Source organism: Penicillium waksmanii, assembly GCF_028829765.1.
Source record: "Penicillium waksmanii strain IBT 27052 chromosome Unknown utg000004l:1.0-5674109.0:1.0-5678898.0, whole genome shotgun sequence".
NCBI classification, from domain to species: Eukaryota; Fungi; Ascomycota; class Eurotiomycetes; order Eurotiales; family Aspergillaceae; genus Penicillium; species Penicillium waksmanii.
In genome coordinates, this window is record NW_026643251.1 from 5,288,715 (window position 1) to 5,305,948 (window position 17,234).

General features: G+C 51.0%; 8 protein-coding genes across 8 annotated transcripts; 4 read left to right on the top strand and 4 right to left on the bottom strand.

Moving 5' to 3' along the window:
* Window positions 1-508: 508 nt before the first annotated feature.
* Window positions 509-2,225, top strand: N7481_004808 (uncharacterized protein; the record flags this gene model as incomplete). Its single annotated transcript, XM_057264027.1, has 6 exons — window positions 509-605; window positions 701-1,303; window positions 1,368-1,622; window positions 1,674-1,819; window positions 1,887-2,026; window positions 2,084-2,225. 6 exons carry the CDS (start codon window positions 509-511, stop codon window positions 2,223-2,225), a joined length of 1,383 nt encoding a protein of 460 aa, XP_057125688.1.
* Window positions 2,226-2,931: 706 nt separating this feature from the next.
* On the top strand, window positions 2,932-4,594 carry N7481_004809 (WD40 repeat domain-containing protein; the record flags this gene model as incomplete). The annotated part of the gene is made up of 3 exons (XM_057264028.1): window positions 2,932-3,156; window positions 3,213-4,291; window positions 4,351-4,594. The coding sequence occupies 3 exons, from the start codon at window positions 2,932-2,934 to the stop codon at window positions 4,592-4,594; spliced, it is 1,548 nt and encodes a 515-aa protein (XP_057125689.1).
* A 256-nt stretch (window positions 4,595-4,850) lies between these two features.
* Window positions 4,851-5,510, bottom strand: N7481_004810 (putative IgE binding protein; the record flags this gene model as incomplete). The annotated part of the gene is made up of 2 exons (XM_057264029.1): window positions 4,851-5,109; window positions 5,281-5,510. The coding sequence occupies 2 exons, from the start codon at window positions 5,508-5,510 to the stop codon at window positions 4,851-4,853; spliced, it is 489 nt and encodes a 162-aa protein (XP_057125690.1).
* Window positions 5,511-6,183: 673 nt separating this feature from the next.
* On the bottom strand, window positions 6,184-7,284 carry N7481_004811 (TauD/TfdA dioxygenase family protein; the record flags this gene model as incomplete). Its single annotated transcript, XM_057264030.1, has 3 exons — window positions 6,184-6,789; window positions 6,875-7,084; window positions 7,138-7,284. 3 exons carry the CDS (start codon window positions 7,282-7,284, stop codon window positions 6,184-6,186), a joined length of 963 nt encoding a protein of 320 aa, XP_057125691.1.
* Window positions 7,285-8,030: 746 nt separating this feature from the next.
* On the bottom strand, window positions 8,031-8,480 carry N7481_004812 (uncharacterized protein; the record flags this gene model as incomplete). The annotated part of the gene is made up of 1 exon (XM_057264031.1): window positions 8,031-8,480. The coding sequence occupies one exon, from the start codon at window positions 8,478-8,480 to the stop codon at window positions 8,031-8,033; it is 450 nt and encodes a 149-aa protein (XP_057125692.1).
* A 1,027-nt stretch (window positions 8,481-9,507) lies between these two features.
* N7481_004813 (uncharacterized protein) lies at window positions 9,508-9,843 on the top strand (the record flags this gene model as incomplete). The annotated part of the gene is made up of 1 exon (XM_057264032.1): window positions 9,508-9,843. The coding sequence occupies one exon, from the start codon at window positions 9,508-9,510 to the stop codon at window positions 9,841-9,843; it is 336 nt and encodes a 111-aa protein (XP_057125693.1).
* A 689-nt stretch (window positions 9,844-10,532) lies between these two features.
* N7481_004814 (Velvet complex subunit B) lies at window positions 10,533-11,840 on the bottom strand (the record flags this gene model as incomplete). Its single annotated transcript, XM_057264033.1, has 4 exons — window positions 10,533-10,809; window positions 10,884-11,372; window positions 11,432-11,511; window positions 11,613-11,840. The coding sequence occupies 4 exons, from the start codon at window positions 11,838-11,840 to the stop codon at window positions 10,533-10,535; spliced, it is 1,074 nt and encodes a 357-aa protein (XP_057125694.1).
* Window positions 11,841-14,601: 2,761 nt separating this feature from the next.
* Window positions 14,602-16,716, top strand: N7481_004815 (glutaminase family protein; the record flags this gene model as incomplete). The annotated part of the gene is made up of 2 exons (XM_057264034.1): window positions 14,602-14,734; window positions 14,792-16,716. The coding sequence occupies 2 exons, from the start codon at window positions 14,602-14,604 to the stop codon at window positions 16,714-16,716; spliced, it is 2,058 nt and encodes a 685-aa protein (XP_057125695.1).
* Window positions 16,717-17,234: the final 518 nt, after the last annotated feature.

Here is a 17,234-nt window from a genome sequence, read left to right on the forward strand (position 1 = left end):
TCTCAAGCCCCCAAACCTTCTCTACAAAGCGTTCATGCATCCGCGATCCGATGCAAGTAGCTGTGATCATTTGATATGATATGAAGTTACCCTGCATTGTCCGGATAGAGGACAAAGGCGACGTTTCCTGGGGTGGAGATTGTATAACTTTGAGTGTTTCCGGGCAAACCATTTCCGAAAATCAACGCAGGTAATACCTTCCGATAGATCGAGATTTAGTGTTTCACCCACGGCAAGACAATTCCGGAGAGAGGAAAAGTTCGGGTCAGCACTGACCGAACCCCGCACACTGAGCTCTTCGGCGGGGTGGAATACTGCGCCAGTAAGCTTTAGGTTGATTTCAAGCCTACGACAAAAACGAACTAACTTCCATTCAGAACAAACATCAAAAGCATACCGAATGGCATGTTGTCTTGAACGGCTAGAATGAAAGTCCAAATACGACAGCCTTTGCGTCTTCACTCTGATCCACATACAATTAAGCGACCCAACCTCATCAACCATCAACATGGGTCTTCTTCTAGCAGAATCTCTGCCATTTCGCGGACCCCTGCTAATCACAACAGCCAAAATTCTGACATCCCTGGCACTTATTTTTACATCATGTATGTTTCTATGCAACACTTATAGACACTGGCACCTTGGCAACACCAGACGCTGACTATGATGTGAGGGATATGTTGGACATACCGTAACAGAGGTTTCCGATCATCTGCTTCCGCCAACTCAAAATGGATTGCCGGTCCCAAGGGCAAAGCTTTCAAAGGAAGTGTGCAAGAGCTTCAGACCGGAGGTGCTGCCAGCTGCAAGGCTTGGTTCTCTCTTTACCAGCAATACGGACCGGCCTATGAGATGACAATCCCTTTCTTTCGCTTACATATCATCAACCATCCAACCTATCTCGAACATATTCAAAAGCATAACAGTAAAAACTACATTCGCGGGGCATTTACGCGGAACGCGTTTCAGAGCCTTCACCGGTCCAGCATTTTCATCTCAGATGGCCCCGCGTGGCACCTGCAACGAAAAGCTGCAACAAAGGCATTTAGCAAGGCAAATTTTGAGAAACATATCACTCGATCGCTTCACTATTGGCTTGACATGTTGATGAAATTGCTATCTAATCTGGAGAGAGAGAATCAGGAATTCGACTTTCAAGAACTAATGGGCCGCCTCATGTTCTGTCTATTCCTTCAGGTTGCATTTCACGAAGAGAAGATGGCTTTGGAAATTCTATCTGAAGATCCGAAGTCCCTCGCATCGAAGCCGGTATATGTTGAGGCTTTCGATAATGCTCTCTACTGTATGTTTACGCCTTATCCGATAGAACTAGAATGTTTCTTGAACGCTGATGATCTGATTGTTAGTATTCGACCGAAGGCGACGTGACCCTCTGTGGAAATTCAACGAAAGGTTGTCCGGCGAGGATAAGATCAGCCAACACGCCGTCGGTCTCTTCTACGAACAGATAGATGGTCTAATTCAGAGGCGCCTTGACGCGATGAACTCTGGTTACAAGCCTGACCCCAATGCCGGCGTTGATCTCTTAGACCTCTTCATACAGTCGACTCAAGATCGATATACGCTCGGTGGCATGGTATTTGCTTTTCTCTCAGCAGGCCGTAAGTGGAGATGAGCCCTCGATTATTTCGTTATCTTTCTGACCAAGCCAGGGGACACAACTGCCTACACTATCTCGTGGCTCATGAAAGAAATCCATCACGACGACAACAAGCATCTCGATGCCCTCAACAAAATCAGAACGGAGGTTGAAGACCATGGTTTTGCAACTAGCTTCCTCGGTTATGGTGATACCCCGGTGAGTTTGAGTATTTATTGGTAGACAGATAGCTCCGAGCTAAGTTTCTAATATTTCTGTTGAACAGAAGCTGCAATTCATGAATGCAATGTGGGACGAGAATGCGCGCCTCAATACGGTATCTCCTGCTGGCCAGATGGAGGCAGCAGACGATGATATCCTTCCGGCAGTTCCAGAATTGAATATGCCTCCGAGACGTGTCAAAAAGTAAGTTTTGAACTTGATCTATCATGGGACCTCATCTACTAGACACATTTCCCATAGGGGGGATATCGTGAGCTACCAAAATTATGTCATTTCTCGCATGCCACAGGTATGGGGAGAGGATGCCGCTGTCTTCAACCCATCGAGATGGTTTAAAGAGAATGGGGAAAGCATATCCCATGGTCCTTTCAGTGAGTCGTGAGCGAGTTGAACGATTTTTGGCGTGGCTGATCAGTGATATTATAGAATATCATTCGTGGAATGCTGGACCTCGAAGTTGTCTTGGTCGTGCACTGGCCACCTACGAGGGAATTGCAATCACGACTGCAATATTGCAACGCTTCGATGTCATCCTGCAAGACACTTCTCGGCCTTATGAGCCACTCGCAGCTTTGAATATGGTATGTGTCAATTTTTTCCTTTTCCTATGGATGCAATAGAAGGCTTAGCTCATTTCTTCACAGGGAATCAAGGGTGGACTCCCGATGAGACTGAGGACGAGAGAGCCCCGATCCTGAGTGAAATAAGCGGCAAATTTACTAGTAGAGATGGAGATTCATGGATGCTAAGCTTGGAATGTGGATGGTAGTTAGTGGCCGAGGAATTGAATAAGGCAACTTGAAGCTATTAAATGCAATTGCAGCCAATTTAAATGAGAAGGGCCCCCTTTTTCTAGTTACCAATCATCTAATCCATAAAATAAATATGAATGACCTTTAGTTTTCGGTGTTCACCCATATCCTACACCATCCCATAGTTATACTCCCCGCTGTACTCCTATGGACCCGCACCAACTGGTGGGTCCGCGATAAGCTGATAAGCCATCAAAATTTCTTCGAAAAGTAAAAAGTAACCGCAGCTGGTCCATCCAGTCCCTCCAGTCACTTCACCACCACTTCAATTCAATCATGGCGACTCTTCTCCCCCCGCCCAGCAAACGCCAAAGAGTTGCTCAGGCCGACAAGACCCGCGAGCAACAAGAGATTGATCGCATCCCCTCCGATCTGGGCAGCGTCCGTGTCCAATTCTTCGACCAGGCGACAGGCAATCCAACAGGTCCCGCAGTCTCAGTGCCCGTGGCCGACGCCAATACCAAGAACCTCGAGACACTTCTCAACACATTACAAGGCAATGTAAGTCACTCAGCCCATGGCATGTCCACCCCATCGCATGTCCACTCACACCATAGCAGGATGATGACGACCGCGTCCCATACCGATTCACATACCAATCCGACAAAGAAGGCCAAACCATCGACATCCTCGCCGATCTCTACCACTCCCTCCTCCAACCTGGGATCAAAACCACCGAAGATACCGTCTCGCTATACTACACTCCGCAAGCCGTTTTCCGTGTCAAGGCCGTCTCCCGCTGCGCCGCCTCCATTGCCGGCCATGGCGAAGCCATCCTTGCAACCTCCTTCTCGCCCGTCTCTTCCTCGACAATGGTCTCTGGAAGCGGTGACTCGACCGCGCGTGTCTGGGACTGCGATACGGGTACACCCCTCCACACACTCAAGGGCCACACAAGCTGGGTGTTGGCGGTGGCGTATTCGCCGAACGGAGCCATGATCGCGACGGGTAGCATGGATAATTCGGTGCGGCTGTGGGATGCGAAGAAAGGCCAGGCACTCGGTGGTCCGTTGAAGGGTCATGCGAAGTGGATCACCAGTCTGGCTTGGGAACCGTATCATATTCAAGAGACCGGTCGTCCGCGATTGGTGTCTGCATCGAAGGATGCGACCGTGCGTGTGTGGGATGTTGTTTCCAAGCGCATTGATACCGTTTTGACCGGTCATAAGGGGTCTGTTACTTGTGTGCGCTGGGGTGGTACCGGGTTGATTTATACTGCCTCCCATGATAAGACGATTAAGATTTGGAACCCGAAGGATGGATCTCTTATTCAGACTTTGTCGGCCCATGCGCATCGCGTGAATCATTTGGCTTTGTCGACGGATTTTGCCCTGCGCACCGCGTACCATGATCACACCGGTAAGGTTCCTACGGATGATGGGGAGAAGGTGGCTGCTGCGCGGAAGCGGTTTGAACAGGCCGCTACTGTCAATGGGACGATTGTTGAGCGATTGGTCTCGGCTAGTGATGATTTCACCATGTATTTGTGGGAGCCGTCTAGCTCGAACAAGCCCGTCGCTCGACTGCTTGGTCACCAGAAGGAGGTTAACTATGTCACTTTCTCCCCTGATATGGCGTATATCGCGTCTGCTGGATTTGATAACCACGTCAAGATTTGGAATGGACGGGATGGAAAGTCAGTTTTCTTCTCTTTTTATCTTTTCTACCTATTTTCTCTACTTACACGATTCGCAGGTTTATCACTACCCTCCGCGGTCACGTCGGTGCTGTTTACCAGTGCTGTTTCTCGGCCGACTCTCGGATGCTGGTCTCGTCCTCCAAGGATACCACCCTGAAGGTGTGGGATGTCCGCACCGGCAAGCTGGCTATGGATTTGCCGGGCCATAAGGATGAGGTGTTTGCAGTGGACTGGAGCCCGGATGGACAGAAGGTTGGTAGCGGAGGCAAGGACAAGGCGATTCGGATCTGGCGGAACTAAAAGTATAGAGCAGAGTATAGATCTTGATACCCAGTCTTTAAAAGTACAATGTTCGACGTTCAAGTTCTCCTTCTGACCTAGTTTTACTACGTGGTAGACACTACTTGGTGGAGAGAGTACTGACTATAGTTTATTCAAGTTATTAGTAGACCAGCTATAAAGTAAAAGCGAAAGTATTGTACAGGTCATGAGCTATGATATAACCAAGCAACGCTAGACAAAAACAAAGTCATCATCCCGACCATCATGATCGCATCTAGATGTATTGCCAAGCGGGCACATCGCCCTTGTACGTCAGAGCGAGGGCCGAGAAACCGAGGCAGTCGCCAACATTACCCTGGGGCACGGTGGCATTCTGCATGGCGGCAAAGACTTGCCAGCGGTTGTCCTCGGTCGGGCAGGCCATCAGGCCAGTTGCGTTCCATCCGTTGAAGGTGTAGTGGGCCCAGGGCTTGCCGGGGACGTAGGAGAGGCCGCCAACGGCGGAACCAGGGGGGGATGCTAGCGGAGTGGGCCTGGGTGAAGCTCAATGCGCCCGAGGCAGCGACGTAGACTTGCTGACCACCGGGGACCTCGACATCCTGGTTCAGTTAGTATGGATTCGGACATTTTCTTTTGCTCTTGCATTTCTTTTGAGTGGTTACGTACAAGAGAGCCACCGCCGGGAGCGAGGACAGTCTGGTTACCGGGGGGGACACTCCAGACCATCCATGTGAGGACAGTAGGAGGCGGTGTTGCCGCCCAGCCAGAACTTCTGTCCGGCAGCGTTGAGCTGAGTGTAGTGGATGGGCGAGGCCGAGCGAACAGCCATCACGCTGAAGTTGGGGTTGGCATCGGCATCGGCCCGGGGCTCGGTGATGGGCGCAGGGGCAGCCGCAGCCAGAAGAGGAAGAGCAAGGGCGAAAAAGGACTTCATGTTGAGGATTGAATGGGAGTGGAATGTCAATGTGAAGGTGAATGACTTGAGGTACGAGAGACAAAGGATGGGGGACAGGAGAGGGTCTTTATAGCAGAACAGGGGAATCAAACAGTCAATCAGGCACGGATATTCTGATCAACAATGAATGATGATGTAGTGGGGAAAGACGGGCAAAAACCCCGCGGTCCACTGTGATTGTGATTGTCCAGGGAACCAAACATTTCATGGGATGACGATGACCTGATATCAAGAGATCGGGTGGCTGTCGGGTGGTTAGCGGGTGGCGGAGTGGAAGTTCTCATTGGACAAGTTTGAGAGAAGTCGGTGGTTCCCAAGGGTTGCAGACCTCACCTACTCCTCTCCTACTCCGTCTATAACTGCTCGGTACACCAACAGAACACTGTTGACTATCTGCAAGAGAAACTCGCCGAGAATTAATTGGAGCCAGCGGGTCCGTGGTTCATTCAACACGAACATAACCCAGTTATAACCCAGTCAACCCAATTCTAACCCACTGATCGTCCCTCCATGTCTCATCTATTCTTGGCGGCATCATACGAAATTCCGAGAATCGAGGAAACTAGTATGAAACTATCCTCTCCATGGTAGCATTCGCTTATCCTTTGACTCAGATATACACCCACTGGCACCATGGCTATGCGATGATATCCTATGGCAACCCCTGCCGGATTTCACTTCGCTCATTCAACCCCCAAGCAGCCAAGCTCCCATCATGAACAGTCGCCCTCCGCATGTCTCGGCGAAACCGGCCCTCAAATTCCCCTCCAACAGCCCGATGCATGACACTCGTATTATCCCACAGCACAAGATCCCCGACATTCTCCCATCCAACCCGCAGCACATACCTCGCCTGCGTCGCATGAGCCAATAACCGCTCCACCAACGCCGTCGACACATCCGCCTCTAACCCCTCGATATGGTGGATGTGCGCGGCAAGGTATAACGTCTCACGACCAGACCCCTCGTGCGTCTGTACCAGTCGGTGTCGACCCATCGGGTACTCGTCCGGATTCACATCGGCAAAGGTAGACGGGCTGGCTAGTTTCCGGGAATGCCAGAGCGAGTGTGCGGCGATGAAATTCTGAACGCGCAGATGATCCTGCAAATGTGATTCCAGGTCGTCGAAGGCGGATCGTGAGTCTGCGAATTCCGTCTCGCCTCCTAGACCTCCCGGTGGTAGTTCGGCCGCGCGCAGGAGTGAGTACCCGGCGCGGCGGGGGTTGAAGCTCGAATCCACGTGGAAGAGACCGTTGCCCTTGCAGGTGTCAATCAGTTTGGGTTGATGTTTGAATAGGGATAAACCTGGCCTGGCCTTCCAGGATATATCATGTCCCGCTCACCTTGTTCCATTCGCGTCGCACATTGTCCAGGGCAAACACGCCACCGTCCAGGTCGATGTTACCTACGTCAAATAGCCGCACGTCGGAGAGTCGGTGGGCGCGGCCGCCCGCGATGTACGGTGTTACGTCGTCCAGCTCGCCGAACTGGGCGGCGAAGGCGATGTGGCCGGCATCGTCGAGGCCGGTGTTGCGGAACACGCAGACCCCGTACTGGTCGGAAAGTTGGTTAGCATCTCCAGAGAGTACAGGTACGTCAGACCCACTTTGTTGATTGCGGCTAGGATCTCTGCAAAGACTTCTTTTGTCACCGGCTTGGAGAAGTCTACGCCGCTGATCTCCGCGCCGAACGTAGGGTGAAGCTCTTTGATGGCGATGTAATGGAAGTCAGTCCCTTGTGAAACACTGGACATGGTGGCGAGTCGTTTACTTTGTTCTCTTGCCACTGAAGATATCTAGAGCTTGTCGAATGAGCAGTTTAATTTATACATATGCAATAGGTTGTATCAGGCCTCGGCATGAAGAGCGTAGATGCGGGGGTGACTCGGACTTCTGTCCAGATACCGATTGATATGGAGATGGGACGAAATGGGAGATACATAGGCAATACCTGATACATAGTACTCGTACTTGATTCTATAGATGAAAATAGAAAATTAATTCGATGTTGCAATAACTCCGGAGGTCGCGTCCTGCCTTACAAACAAGTGCCCCATATAGTGAGTAGTAACTGCTAGGGTGAGGACGAGTCTGGAGTATGGTATTATCATGAGTCTACGAAGTACCGAGTTTGTAGTTGTTACGATAGCAAAAAACCCATAGACAGGTCAAGGTGTATCATGGAAGTCCCTAGGCGAAGCCCAGCGTTCTTCCCTTAGACGATCAAGTATGTACCATGAAGACACCCCTGTGCAGTAAATTGACAAAATAAGCTCGCTCGTGAATGCAGCCGAGATCCTTCCATCAGCTGCCAGTCTCTTGCTATCGACCATAGTTATCATCCTTGTCTTGACATCGGAAATTCCCCATTAACCCATCAAAATTTCCTTCTCGACAACCCCGGGAACTCGCAATATTGTATGATAATAACTACCCAATGGGTGAATTTTCAAATCTCGAATCGTGACGGCATCTTCCGAGAATGATAGAAATCGTGAAGTCAGTAAATGAAATGGTCGAAAAGCCAGTTGAAGATCGAATCGACCGCCTTATCATCATGTCGGATATGCCACGCTGATCCATCTGTCGCTGGTTTAAGTTCCTCTAAGGTTCCGTCCGGATCATGGAGCACGTAGAAGCGAACATAGGGCCCAATTGCCATCATACCGTAGAGAGGGCAGATTACGAATGGGACAGGGAGCTCTGTGAGACTGTATCTCATCTCCTTCTCAAGCTTACCGAGAGCGTCAACTGGATCCTTTCCAACCTCGACCTGCATGATAGTGTGGCGTCCGAGCATATTCTGCTTTATGTAGCCGAGAGAGAAATGCAGGGACTCGACGTCAACCCCACGGGTTGAGTTTCTCCCGTACCCAATGCTGAAGGTCTCAACACCAACATCGCCAGGCTTGCGGAAATAGTTGAATAGACACGCCCAAATATTCGTCATTTCGGTGAGTGGGGTGTCGTTATTGATAAGTTTGGGGTAGTTCTTACTTAGGAAGTATGAAGTGCGGCACAGGGACTAGAAATGAGTTAAATGACCGTCTACAGATGAAAATATTCCAAGTGAAATGACTTACCCGGCTTTCTGAGCCTTTCGCAGTGTTTGAATGGCCCATGGTGAAGGTAGATGGAGGTCAATGGACTTATGGAATGCTGATCTTTTGGTCACTCCCTTTGATGGGTGGCACTAAATGAATGAAGATGAGACGAGTCTGAACTCGATTCTGGAGGTGAGAGACGAATTTGTATCGACTTACACCCCAAGGAGCCCGTAGTCAACCGAGAGCAATCTTGCTGTGGGTGTTCTTTCTTCTGTTCCCAGATCGAATGGGGAATTTCTAGGTTGAGCGAGAGTGAGTTGACTGATTGAGATCAGACTCAACGATTGTTCTTCATGTTGTTCGATTTCAGAAAACTTTGACTGAGAGGTGGACATGGTGGGAACTCACATTGGCGTCAACTGTGCAGGCCACTCAACTGGATTCCCTCGTCCAATTGAAATCCTTTCAAACGATTATAGCGGTGCAGGATCAAGGGCTCCTATTCCCGTGTGAAGTCAAAGATGACATGGAGGAGTGGATAGGAGAAGAATAGCAGAAGAAGGGAAAAGAGGGAAGAAAATCGGTGAATAGTGAATAAGTGAATATGGTACATGTCCGCAAGCACCTTCTCAGACAACTTCCCAGGAACACCCAATTGTGTACCAGCTGAAATGGTGACTCATAATGGATTTGATTTCTCTTTTCATCTTCTCATTAACACCCCTACCATATGATCCATATGTTTCTGTTCCGATTCAATTTAGATCTTGAAGATAGATTGTTCAAGGTTTGGATAATTGGTATCCGGGGGGGAGTTGTGATTGCTCGACAACCCACTGGCAAGGCTTTGAAGTAGGTCGAAATACGCTTGGAAACGCTGGAAAGCCTTTGTAATTTATAGCTAGAAAAGGCATTCATAGAGCATACATAATGCAGCAATTACGCCCGAGCTCAAGCACTAATCGACCAGTTCATATCTTTAATGGCCGCATTGACTCTCCCGCCTTCAAGGCTGTTGGTCGAGCCCCCTGGGACATTGCTCGCTACGACTTTTCCATAGGCATAGATACGGACGAGGCCATAGATGTGTCCGGGCCAGGCCTAGATGGAATTCTCATCAACGCGCCCACTCGCGCAGTACAGAGCCATGACTACGATCACAAGCTTATCGGTGTTGGTTGGAACGAATATGGTGTACTACGAGTCGGCTGGAGGGGGTGCTGTTTTCAGTGTGGGAAGTATCAACTGGAACAATTCTTTGGCTAGGGATGCGTACCAGATCGACATAGCACTAATAACCGAAAACGTGATTCGGGAGTTTCTTGCCAGTGGACATACATATAGTCAGGTGTCTCAAGTGAAGTGTTCACTCATTGGCCACTGCGATCCCGGATCCCTGCTCCTGGGAGTGGCCCCATTTTAACCTTAAGTGCGCCACGGCTTTCTGGTCCCACTTGTACAACCCTGGCGGAGATGCTGAAGAGCATTGCCAGTGATGGGAAATCCTAAAATACGAAAGTCTACTTTTCACAGTGGCTGGAAGGAAGTCTTTGAGCGATCAATCACCGAATAAAATATATACGAGCAGCTATAGCGCTGCCGAGGTATGAACACGGCCACGGGCCAACCAAGCAAGAGTAAGGGAAAATAGAAGTAAAAGCCAGACTCCGCCAGCACCAGTCCGTGTAAGCAATATCAAAAAAAGAATTGAAAAGGGGAAAAGAAGAAAAAAAAAGGAAACCGCCAAAGTATAGGCCCACCGAAAACACCATTTAAGCCATCACGCCTCCCTTTTTTGTCTTCATCTGCCAACTAAGCCAGAGAAATTAATCCCGCCCAGTCATTATTCGTCAGCGAGGAACCCCAAACACCAGTCTTTTTTGCGCTGCGGACGGGCCCCTCGTTTATAATGCTGGGTGAGATGAGCAAGCCCATCGAGAAGTTTCATGGAAATTTTAATAGTCGTCGCCGTCATCATCATCGCCGTCCCCACCGCGGCCGCGGGGTCCCTTCACTCCATCCTTTCGAATGGGGATCTTGATACCCTGCAGCGCGAAGCACTTGCTCAGTTGGGTGCTCTCGATGACACCGGGGAACTTCTTGGCGGAGAAGACTTGGAAAGGTTCGCTAAAAACTGAAGCGAGAACCGGCGCTGAGCCCTGATTAATCACGGGGGCACCATTACTTGAATCGGTAGATGGCGTTCCGACATTAACGAAACTCATCTTGAGACTGTGGAAGTTAGCAGATGTACTTGAGAGGCTGTGCATGTGTGTGTGTGCGTGTGTTGGATTTGCAGAACTTACCGAAAGGAACCTTCAGTCCTTACACTGAGATCTTGCAGGATAAACCATACGCCAATCTTGTTGTCAGGATCGGTCAATCGGAATGCGCTGGCGCTGAGACTTCCGATCAGATTGCGGGTGAACATTCCTCCAGGGCCGCCCGAGACAGGTTGCGCAGGAGACATGGCGGCGGGCATTTGGCCACCCTGGGGAAACCCATAGGGCGGATAGCCAACCGGCTGCTGGGCATATGGATGCTGGTTCGGATACATCTGACCGCCACCGTAGTAGTTCATGCCGGGGTACCCGACTGGCTGGGCTCCGTAGGCATTTTGACCGTATCCGGGGTAGGTCGGGGAGATGTTGTTTTGAGGCGGGGGAGGGTATGAGGAGGACATGGCGGTCGAGATGGAGGGCGAAGTAGCCGAGTGCTTAACCAGATTTACTTCATTGGTGCCGTCGGCGTTCCATAGGTCAACAGTGAGGACATAGAAGGATGTGTCGATTTCACTGCCCGAAGTTAGAAAGAGAACGAAGGGAAGGGGGCGGTCGATGGGAGGGAATCCTACTTGATGTCGATTTCTTTCCCGGAGTGGATATCGCGGACGATAAGTCGGATGCATGGGGGTGGAGTGATGGGTCTTCGGTCCTGAGAGATTGAAGTCAAGTCAGTCAACGCGATTCAGATCCGGTACCCGACCTCCGCTGGAAGTGCGGGAGAGCGGGAGTGCAGCGGAAAAAAACACCCACCTTGTCACCAAAGCCGCACATCCGGGCGCGGATGGGCTGTTGGACGACCTGTAAGGACCATTTGCGACCATCATACTCGGTCTCGATGGGGGCGAGGTGATCGGAGGGGAGAAGAGAACCGGAGCCGGGGGTGGGATAGGCGGCGGACGGGGCAGGGATGCGGTCCATTGAGAGAGGAGGTGGTGGCTGCGGCAGCGGATGGGCCCTTTCCTGTTCTATAGCGTACATGGTTCGAGATGGAGAGGAACCGGGGGCGAGACTCGCGACAAAATCAACGGAACGGTCCTTTTACCGATATGATCTGATCGATAGTATTTCGTGGCTCGTGAATCGCGATCGTTGGCGATCAGAGAAAGGCCAGTTGCTGGAGGGATTGGAGGGAGGAGGGAGAGAGAGGTGACATGCGACCCCGCAAAATTCACACGTCACTGTTGAAGCATCGACTTCGGGCGGCAGTCGCAGAGGGAGGCGGTGTGGGGAGTGGTAATTGTCTTCGCTCGAGGATGACGATGGAGGATGAAAGGGTGGGAGGATGATTGCGATCGCAAGATGGCGGAGGCGAGGAGTGAGAGTCGAGGACCAGGACGAGGACTAGACGAGGGTTGTGGGCTAGTGCAAATCAAATTGCAGAGCCGATGAGGCGAGATGAGGTGAAATAGAATAAAATGAAATGCGCAGTTCCCACCAGAACCAAGGAAATGAGCAGTGGCGAAGGACAAGCGAGAGAAGCGAGATGGAGAGGGAGAGGGAGGGAGGAGGGGAACAGATCAGATCGATGCAGGATTGGAACAATGCTTCTGCAGGGTTCTTTCTTTCTTCCTTCCTTTCTTTGGTGCTTTCTCTTTGCTTGCTAGGCTTCTCGGAGATGCAACCGTCAGTGCGGAATGCCTGGATCCGCCCACTTTGTAGGATTCGGGTCCGGGTCTGGGTCGGGCGAGCCAAGTGACGAAGCTGTCAGGGCGCGGGAGATTGGCGGGCTTCCACGGATCGGGGAGACACTACTGCAGGAGTGGAAAGTCGAAGGCGATCGTATTTCCCAAGACAGAGATGGTATGGGAAATACAAGTAGGAGTGACAGTGAGTAGCTGAAGTGGAGGTGGAGGAGGAGGAGGAGGAGGGAGTGAAGTGAAGTGGAAGAGGAAGGAAGTGGGGAGTGTCGAAAACGTCACTCCTCAGATAGTCACGGCTCCCTCCTCAGCAGATACTGAGTAACTCAGCCTAATCCACTACACTACACGAGTACTCTATGAGTACACCTAATCATTGCCATCCCAACTGTTCTTGATCCGCACCCCCGGCGCAGGAACCTGGACCCGGCCACTCGGTTTGTGGGTTCGGTCCAATCCCAGCGTTTCATTTGCTGGGATGTAACCGCTATCCCCTGCGTCCGTTTGCATCAGTCCACTGTCCACTGTCCACTGTCGAGTGGACTCTCGACAGTGGGACACCCACTCGACTGTCCACCATGACTATAGACTACCGAGTCCGGCTGCGATAGCTGTCCTTGCCATGTCCTCTATACTGTGCCCATTCTGCTGAGTGCTCCCTATGACTCGGTCAATTCTGTGCTCGGGTAATTCTCGGCATCCTTGGCATTGTCGCCCGAGACACCCTGGTCCAATGACATCTCATGAGCTACTAGTTACCAGGGAGGGCAGCCCCGCACTTTCGGCCAGAGGACAGCCAAAAATTGTAAAAGTCTCTCACCTCGACTCTGTTCGATAATGATAATGATAATGATAATGAATAATATTCACCATCTCCCGGTTTCCTCTACCACTCGGCCCCTGCCGTGAACCAGAACCAACCCTCGACGGCCCATGTTTGACAACGGGCCTCCTGGACCAAACCTCTTGACCCTCACTACGTCCTCCACTGGTACCGTCCTTGAACCAGGGGATCGATATAAAACCGGAGCCGGGGAGTTGCACAGATGAGTGATCACTATCACCATCACATAACAGACTCATGGTGGAGTGCCAGTGTTAGAGCGCCCTGGTAGTTAACTACTAGTATACTAGTAGTACCAGCCCTACATAGAGACAAAGATCAACGCCATGGGTATAGTCACCACGTGCTTGCGGACATCTCTGCCCTCTGCCCAGACATTGGATAAACTTGAAATGAGTTGGCAAATACCTAGGTACTCGTATGGATATGTCGACATTCGGCTCTCATGCTGTCGGCGAGCGGATCGGCAAATACTACTAGTACTAGTAGCTTGAAGCCTTTCGGAAGGACCCTGCACTGGCATGGATCCGATTGGCGAGCCGCGGCCAAGCAGTGGCGGTGATCGCATCCTGTCATTATCTGCAGAGACCAGGGACTCCGAGGTACTACTAGTACTGGAATAGTACTAGACAAGGGACAGTAGTGGCTATACAACCCCGCACGAATACTTTCAAGGTTCTACGAGTACTACTACTACTAATGCAGTAGTAACTAGTACCTACTTCATCACGCGATCCCTCATCCTTGAACATCGATAATACTAGTATTCCAAGGTTACTTACTACTAGTAGTATATGATCCTGCCCATTCCTCAGCCCCTCGGCTCTCGCCTCTCGCGCGATGTCTTCGCATCGCTTCCTTTGATGGCTCATGGGTGCACCTGATGACGTGCTGAGCAACAATCCCCATCTCTACTAACCAATATCAACAAATAACATCCTCTTCTCCGCTCCCCATGCACATCGTCCGCACTGGATGAGGTGCATTAGGCTTTCTCACGCAAAGTCCTCACATCATGTTGTGATTGAATGCGTGCTGGTCTGCGGCTGCAGCACCACAGTGACATTTGTGACTTCCGTGACAACAAGAGGTATTTGAAGCCACGGAATTCCTCGTGTTTTGACCATGAAATCCTTACTGAGATTGTGGTTTGGTCACTCCTATATTCTCTATTACCCATATTGCCCCATTTTCTTCCATCGTGGTCGAATCGGTGAACACCAGCCTCAAGTACGCTTCCAGACCACTCCTCCACAGCATGTTTCCTCGTGCCTGGAGGGCAATCACCCTGGTGGCATCATGTTTGATATCTACCGCTAGCGGTGCTGTCACTTACTCTCCAGTACAGCCTCCATCATACCCTCTGGCGGTGCGCAGTCCATACTTGTCGGGTGAGTCTCCCCACCTACCTCACTCATTTACTGCTATTAGTTACTGATCGACACCAGCGTGGATCCCGGGAAGCCTAGTCGAATCTTTGCCCTCCCATAATGCCCAATTTTGGGCTGGCAACAACCTGGTCTGGTCTGTCATCGCACGGGTTGACGGCAACACATACAATTTGTTTGGTGTGGCCAGTCCCAACGATGAAACGCAGTCCGCCACGGTGACTGCCGCTACGTACACCTCCACCCATTCTACATTCACCGTGACAGCTGGATCGCGCGAGTTCACCCTCGACTTCTTCTCCCCCGTTTCGCCCAAGAATTATGTGCGCCAGTCGCTGCCTTTCTCCTACCTAACTGTAACCGTAACCGCAGGCGACTCTGCTTCCGTGCAAGTCTACACCGACATTGATTCCAGCTGGACCGGGCAGACCAGCGACTCGACTTGGAGTTACTCCACCAGCGGCAAGACGGGCGTGTTCCAGATCGAGGCCACTGGGGCCTCAACTTATTCGCAGAACAGCAATGGTCAAGCACTGTGGGGCAGCGCCGTCTACGCCACCCGCCCGTCGGACAGCAGCACACTCTCCACCCAGTCGGGGCCGCGAGTCACCGTCCGAGACCAATTTGTCAACAATGGAACCCTCAGCGGGAATCACGCCGCCTGGTCTTCGGGCGGAGTGGTGGGCTTCGCACATGATTTGGGCACCACGGCCAGTGCATCGGCAGTGACTTTTGCTATTGGACATGTCCGCGAGGAGTCGATTGACTTCCTCGGCGAGGCACAGACAGGCTACTACCGAGCCTCGTACAAAGGTACCACAGCTGCGGTGGTTCACTTTTTAGATGATTATTCCTCAGCAAAGAGCGAATCGACCGATTTCGACGATTTGATCGATTCTACCGGCACGTCTAGCTATGGGTCAAATTACTCGGATATCCTGGCTCTCTCTGTGCGACAGGTGTACGGAGGTATCGAAATCACCATCCCTAATGATTCCTTAGACACGGACGATGTGCGTGCTTTCATCAAGGAGATCTCCAGCGATGGTAACATCAACACTGTGGATGTTATCTACGCCACATTCCCCATCTTCTATACCCTCAGCCCCGACTATCTGAAGCTCCTGCTTCTTCCGGTCTTTGAGTACCAAGCTAGCGATGCCTATACCAAGGAATATGCAGTACATGAGATTGGCGCAAATTACCCCAACGCGACGGGTCATCCGGCCGATGGCGAGGAAATGCCTATCGAAGAGAGCGGCAACATCATCATCCTGACCTACGCATACGAGAAAGCCTCCGGAAACACCGACTTATCGGATACCTACTCTGCACAGCTGAAACAACTTGCGGATTACTTGTACGAGAATGGTCTATACCCAGCTTCGCAGCTCTCGCTGAACGACGCCCTGGGGGAATTGGCCAACCAGACAAACCTCGCCGTGAAAGCCGCAGTGGGTCTAGCTACCTATGGCGCACTCACCGATCAGAAAAACTATACCACGACAGGCCGGGAATGGGCTGACAAAATCTGGACAGATCATCTGGGGACAGATGACGCTGGGACTCGCTTTCTGATCCAGTACGACACCAGCCCGTGGTTCCTCGTCTTTAATCACTATGCGGACGTGCTCTTCGACCTTGATGTCTTCCCAGATGAGGCCTACAATGCAACTACAGACTTTTATCCCACGGTACGAGAAACTGCCGGGGTGCCTCTAGATGGTGCTATAGGCTGGGGCCAAACAAATTGGCAATCCTTCGTCGCTGCGACTGTTACTGGCGACACTCGAGACCTATTCATCAGTGACCTCCACGCTTATCTGTCCAATGGTCTGAACACGGCTCCCTGGTCGGATCGTTATTGGGTCGAGGCGAGTAATGGGTATTCTGCCGGACAATCTTATTCTTTCAGGGCACGTCCCACGCTAGGAAGCCATTTTGCATTAGCCGCTTTGTCAAGGGCGAACATTTGGAGCTCTTGAGCTTTAGAATGGTCTTTTATTGTCATTGGGGGAGGGGATCCAGTTACCTCCAGCCTACTTATAGGTATCTGCCTAATGAATTGACGAACCTGACTTCTATTATATTTAATGTACGTAGATGCATGCATAACGCGGTTTGATATTCTCCTTACTGTCCTAGTTCAAGTTTGTGTATAGTGCATGCACTCCTCTTTTCTCGGGATATGGCCCAAGTCTTCAGCCCCGCAAACAACATAACACTGAAAAGCTTGCGTAAGCCTCCCCCTTAGCACATACTACTAGTATCCTCCTTTCAAGCCTCTTCAGGAGCATACTGATGATCTTGCCCAATTGTCGGGATGTGGGGGCCTTCACTTGTGGTCCACAACAGCTCAGTCACCTCAATTCTTCTCCAGCTTCTCCACAGCTACCCCGGATCTACCTTGACAGCTCGTTTTTCTCCACTTCCTCCCGAACAGGTCACTTACAGTGGACCAGTTTCGTCACTCCAGGGAGCGAACCTCCTTGGGAAAAAAAAG